General features: G+C 44.4%; 1 protein-coding gene across 1 annotated transcript; it reads right to left on the bottom strand.

Moving 5' to 3' along the window:
• Positions 1-2,569: 2,569 nt before the first annotated feature.
• LOC147441627 (uncharacterized) lies at positions 2,570-6,203 on the bottom strand. Its single transcript, XM_086483200.1, has 2 exons — positions 3,587-6,203; positions 2,570-3,131 (listed from the first exon to the last, which is right to left on the bottom strand). Exons 1-2 carry the CDS (start codon positions 5,970-5,972, stop codon positions 3,088-3,090), a joined length of 2,430 nt encoding a protein of 809 aa, XP_086339326.1. The 5' UTR covers positions 5,973-6,203; the 3' UTR covers positions 2,570-3,087.
• Between the last annotated feature and the right edge of the window lie 213 nt (positions 6,204-6,416).

Raw genomic sequence — 6,416 nt, 5'->3', positions numbered from 1 at the left:
CTTTTCAAAATGTTACCTGCAAAGGATAATTAATTATCCAAAACCTATACGTTTATGTATACATTAGAGGGGGGGTGGGGGGGTTTATAAATAGGCATGTAGTGTAACTATAGTATATATATTGAGGTATTATTAATAACCTCTTAAACGCACATAATATAGAGATCTTTTGATAAGTGATCACCCCATGTGAGGCCGTATGTGCTCGCTCTCTCTCTCTCTCTCTCTCTCTCTCTCTCTCTCTCTCACACACACACACACACACACACACACACACACACACACACACACACACACACACACACACACACACCCTAACCCTACACTCCTCTGCACATCTCCCCTTGGGTGAGGGCGGCCCTGTGGGGAGGCCTTAGCCTCAGCCCTACCTTCCGCACAGAGAAATACACCCCCAACCCATTTCATGACTCTGTCACACGCGTTCTTCATCCTGGTTCTATCCTCGCTCTGTATCTCACCATGCTTCCACTCTGTCCAGCTGCTACACCACGCTCCCGCTGCTACATCCCTGCGTTGCTTGGCATCTAAGGGTCTGCAGGAGAATGAGGCCGCTCTATCCAACTCTCGCGCTGCTCCATCCTCCAGTTTCTTGTCTGCAGGAGAACGAGGCAGCACTTGGCATCCAAGGGCCTACAGACGAACGAGGCCGCATCATAACCAAGGATAAACCTAAGTCAAAAAACAGGGGACTATTCCCGCCTCTAGAGTAAAATGACCTCGACGCCAATCGTTCGCACCCGCAAGACTTTTCTTGCGGTCGCAGCAACACCAAAGAAGGACCCGTTTGCTCGCCAAGATGCGAGAATCACGACTCTAGAGGCCTAGGTTTAGGAGCTCATTGATGAGAATGCTCAGATCAAGGAGTGTTTGAGCAAGCTTGAAGAAATGAAGGGCACTAGAAGCCAAGCTCTAACTGCGAAAGCACATGAGGCGGAAATCAAAGCAACCTAAGAAGAAGCTCATGAAGAAACACATAAAATGACTGTCATTGAAGTACAAGCAACAGTACAAGAAAATCGGTTAGAAGAATCCATTGGCATGAAGGTTCGGATTGGCGGACTCTATCCGCCGCATGGTGTACAAATGAGGATACTCTTGAAGATGCAATCACCAAGCTTAACGACATTCTTCAACCAATAATTATCAAACCAGAAACCATCTCTTGAATCAACGACACACATAGAAATGTGCCACCCAAGCATTGCATCCTTACTTTCAAGGACAGAGAAGAGCGGCGAAAGCTACTACGCCAGTCTTACCTCCTGAAAGTAACAAAGCTTAGGATCGCCGAAGAGTTGACCCCAAATCAACTCAAGGTCAAAGAAAGTGAACTCAAGAAGATGCACGAAGCTCGCAAACAAGGAAAATGGGCAGTCTACCGAGGTGGTAAAGCCATCATCCAGGAGTTTCAAACTCCCAAACTGCCCCCCCCTCCATTGGAGCCCCCTTAGGTTTCATCCCTCATCTTCCTTTTCATCTTCATTACCCTTTTGACGAACCCTCAGTCCCAACTGATATGTATCTATGCTTCATTGGAAAGCAAGCGTTGTAATGTTTTGTCATCGGGTCCCATAGGTCAGATCTGACCTCCGTGGATGATAACTCTGTGTGTGTGTGTGTGCGCGCGCGTGCGCACGCACGTGCATGTGCATGTGCGGGTGCACCTATGGATACGTGTGCACATGCACACACAATGCCGATTGTGGTCTCTCTTTCTCTACAAAATAGTGAAGAAAGATCTCACTTTCTTCTTGTCTCCCCCTTTATGCAAGGTAGAAGGGTTTCTTTAAGATTATGCCTTGTAGGAGGGTTGCTTTAAGGTTATGTCTAATAGTTCTCTCTCTCTCTCTCTCTCTCTCTCTCTCTCTCTCTCTCTCTCTCTCTCTCTCTCTCTGTGTGTGTGTGTGTGTGTGTGTGTGCGCGCGCGCGCGGTGCTGTTATTGGCTTGATGCTGACAACCAACTTCTTTTGTTGTTGGACTACATAAGAAGTCCTTAGTGAAGGGTTGCTTTTTTGGTTCAATTGTGGACCATTGGATAAAGCTTGCCGATTAGTGCCACATGGCCAAAAACTTGCTTTCTTAATATTTTTTCTAGGTCTTTGTGAGAGGTGTTGACATTTGTGTACCTATCTCTTTAAAGAGGGCGATTGAATATTGGATCAGACACAATCTTTTTATGTTTTAGAAAGTTAAGTGTCACTTTCTTGTTTCCTCTCGCAAAAAAACTTTTACCACTATCATAGTCTTAACCTTATGTAGGCCATAGTGAACTTTCACCTTGTTCTTACTTCCTTTTTATTTTGTTTTGTTATAAAATGTCAATGTGTGCCTTTCACCTTGTTGTTTAAGTGGAGCCCATCTTTACATATAAGACATTTGTGATTGTGTGTGTATAATGAACAATATCATTTTACAACAATGACATGTGATTGTGGACACTAATTTAGACCTATTCCCCATGACTCTCATCCCCCCTTAACTTCAGCAATCCTTCAAGACTCACCGCCTTGATTCACTAAATTACCCCAATGACATAGTAGGCCTACATTGTTTCACTAAATTACCCCAATGACATAATACATTGTTTTGCCTAATAGAATGACATAGTACATTGTTTGACTAAATTACCCCAATGACATAGTACATTGTTTTGCAAACTTGGATTTCTAGTAAACTTTGAAGTAGCTTGCCCCTTTTGTCTTTCTTTACCATATAAAAAAGTTCTTTCCCTAATTGAAAGTTGGAGAAGCCCATCTTTGGGACATACTTAGTAGTTTTTAAGGGATTCAAGGAATGCCTTTATACGTTGCATTGTTGGGCGCTTCTCTGGTACCTCTTCTGTGCATGTTACAGCCATTTGTAATAGGTGGTGGAATGGTGACTCATCTTTTTCACCCATTATAGAGGAGCTTTGCAACAAAGACGCATTGACGATCTCCCTCAAATTTATGCTATCATGTGATAGCACCAGCTTCTTTTTGACCAAGTCATGAAGACTTGCTCCATGGAGGAGCTCATGTGTTGGGCCTCTCCCAATCATCATCTCCAAGAGGACCACTCCAAAGCTATAGACGTCTGCCTTGGTTGTGATTTTTGATACATATGCAAACTATCATACCAACAACATCATCAATCCGTTAATCAAAGACCAATCATAGTTTGAATACAAAATCTAATACCAAGAATTTGTAAGCAATATCATAGTTTGAATGCAAACTCAGATACCAAGAACTTGCAATCTTAGTTTGAAACACACCTCTATGTTGAGTAGAATGTTCTATGGGTGAGAAAGCATGTTGAACTTAATGATTATATAGGATTTGTTTAGTAGTTAGACGTGGAAAAAACTATCATTGAAATCTATCAAGCCTGGCGTAATGGTCACATTTGTTTAAATGCGGTTTGAAGTTATATCATAAAAGTGAATGTGTGGCTACTAAAGCATTAGTATAACTTGGTGCAATGGCTTTTGCAATACTTAATTGAGCCAGATTTTGTTGTACTAGCAGTACAATCTGATTTTATTAGGAACAAGTATGCAAGAATATTATCACCACAATGTACCTGGAGCCATGTAACCTATGGAGCCCTTGAAGTTGGATGTTAGAGAGACATATCCCCTGTTACTCTTCGCAATCTTGGCAAGGCCAAAATCTGCCAAATGTGCCTCAAGCTCAGAGTCAAGAAGTATGTTGCTTGGTTTCACATCCCCATGAATGATGGGCGCACCATCATACTCATGGTGCAAGTATGCCAAAGCATTGGCAACACCTTGAGCTACCTTGAGTACCACTTGCTTGCTCAACCTTTTCTGAGAGTCCTGATTAACATCTTGATAAAGATACTGTTGTAAATTCCCATTTGGCATAAATTCCAATACCATTGCTTGTACTTCAAGATTAATGACACATCCCAGCACTTTCACGAGGTTCCTATGCCTTAATTTACTCAAAATGTTCACCTCTTGCAACAATGCTTCACGAGAGGATGAGATGTCCTTGAACTTCTTCACAGCAACCACTTCTCCATATGAGAGTACTCCTCTGTACACTATACTCGTTGCACCCTCTCCTAACAAGTTCTCTTTTGAGTAGCCTTCTGTTGATTCAGAAAGCCCTTCGGCTGAGAAATGCCTTACTCCTGCCAAGCTTTTAACCTCTTGATCCACTTCAGCTAATCGGCTCTTTGAACGCCAGTAATAACTAATAAGCAGAACGACAAGGGCACAAGCCGCAATGGCAATCCCTGCAGCCTTCCAAAAAGTGTGAGAATTGTGCTTCTCTCTCGATGAGGACGATGACCCTTCGCATGGCAGGAGAGGACCGCCACAAAGATTAGGATTGTTGGCAAAGCTGCTAGCGCTACTATTTGCAAGAGGACCAGTCATAGGTACGGCACCAGAGAGTGAGTTGTCAGCAAAACTCCAATTCAACAAGCTGAACATGCTTCCCAATTCTTTTGGTACAGGCCCGGTGAGATGATTGTGAGACAGATCCAGTAAGACAAGCTTTGTTAGTTTTCCGAGACTCGCAGGGATAGTCCCTGTGAACTCATTGGAGCTGAGATTAAGGGAGATTATTAAGTTGACCAGATCCCCAATCTCGGTAGGGATACTTCCATTAAATTTGTTGTGTCCCAACTGCAAATCCAGAAGCCGCTCACACTTCCCGATTGAGGGTGGAAGACTACCATCTAATGCATTACCGTCCAGTTGCAAGTATTCAAGAGACAGCAAGCTACATATGTCAGATGGCAGAGAGCCGTTCAACAGGTTCCCACTCAGATGAAGCTTACTCAGATTCTTGGATTTTACAAGTTCTTGGGGGATGGCACCTGTAAATTTGTTATTCGAGAGTAAAAGCTCCTGCAAGTTCACAGCCTCACCTAACTGAGAGGGAATGCTACCTGATAATTGGTTACTGGCGAGGTTAAGAAGGCTTAAACTCTTCCACCCACTAATATTTGAAGGTATTGTCCCATTTAATCTGTTGTCATCAGCAACGAAGTAAATCAGATTTTGTAAGTTTCCAATGCTATTGGGTATTGAACCCGTGAAATTATTTCCGCCAAGTCGTAGGGTCGTGAGACTATTGCAAGTCCCCAGATCTTCAGGAATTGTGCCAAATAGTCGATTATTGTCAAGGGTAAGAACCAATAGCTTCTTTGATGTGCACATATTGGCTGGGATAATACCTGTTAGAGAGTTGGAGGCTAGATTCACTGACTGGAGAGTAGACATCACCATTGAGGGAATTGTGCCGTCGAGCTTGTTTTGATAGGCTGAGAAATTCTTCAGATTTGGAAACAACGTGCTTATGCCTGCCGGAAGTGAGCCTGTGAAGTTATTCCTTGAAAGAGACAAATCTGTGAGTGCAGTTAGGCGCAAGATCACCTCTATGGTTCCAGTCAGCTGATTCGACTCAAGGTTGAGCTCTTGAAGGGATGTAAGGTTGCCAAATTCTGCAGGAATACTTTCCGTACTCTCATTCTGCGAAAAATCAAGAACTTGGAGCTTAGGGAGCTTCCCTAAGCTGGCAGGTAAGATCCCTCCGAGCATATTTGAAGCAAGATTTACTGACAACAGAGAAGAGCAGTTGCCCAGCTCGGGAGGGATGGAGCCATTGAGCGAGTTGTTGGAGAGGTCGAGTACGGAGAGTGCCTGCAGAGTGTCGATTTCTGCCGGTATCACCCCATTCAAATGGAAGCCGGAGAGATGCAGTTCTTGGATGTCTTCGTTGGTGGATGTGCAATTTACCCCCCTCCATGTGCATGGGTCAGAGTTGTTTGTATCCCAAGAGGAGGAAGTCGAGCCTTTGAGCTTCAGCAAGAGTGTGCGCAGGGCATCCTTGTCAAGGGCCTCAGTGTATGTTAAGGATAAGACCAAGAAGAAGAAGCAGGCGCAAAGAATCACTCTTACCAGACATGGAGCAGCGGTGATGCTCACGCCCATTTCACAGAAAACGATGGAAGTGGGTTACCTCGACTTTGCTCGCTCCCCTTCACAGATCAGCTGCTGCTCGCTTCACCATCCTCTTCTCTCTTCGCCTTCAATCTCCATTACAGAACTTAGAAGAATCTGAAAGCTGCTGCACGAGAGATTGAACATTGAAGGAGGAAGAGAACGGCTGCGTGAGATTATAGATACATGGGAAACAGGGGACTCGAGAGAACGCGAGGACGAGATGAGTAGGAAGGGGTGGGCACTCCCCGGCGAGTCCCCGTCACTGGGCAAGACTGTTTCCAGGGCACTGGTCAAAACGGGCAGAGAAGTAGGCTAGACTCTATTGGTCCCGGAGAGAGAGCGAAGGGGAAAAGGCCGAGGATAGCAGTGTGGACTACGGAGGTCAAAACTGATCAGACTGACTTCACAAGACTCGGAACTTGGAAGCTCAGT

Source organism: Adiantum capillus-veneris, chromosome 15 (genome assembly GCF_014529385.1).
Source record: "Adiantum capillus-veneris isolate H3 chromosome 15, ASM1452938v2, whole genome shotgun sequence".
NCBI lineage: Eukaryota > Viridiplantae > Streptophyta > Polypodiopsida > Polypodiales > Pteridaceae > Adiantum > Adiantum capillus-veneris.
This window is presented reverse-complemented; position numbering and strand designations above follow the sequence as displayed.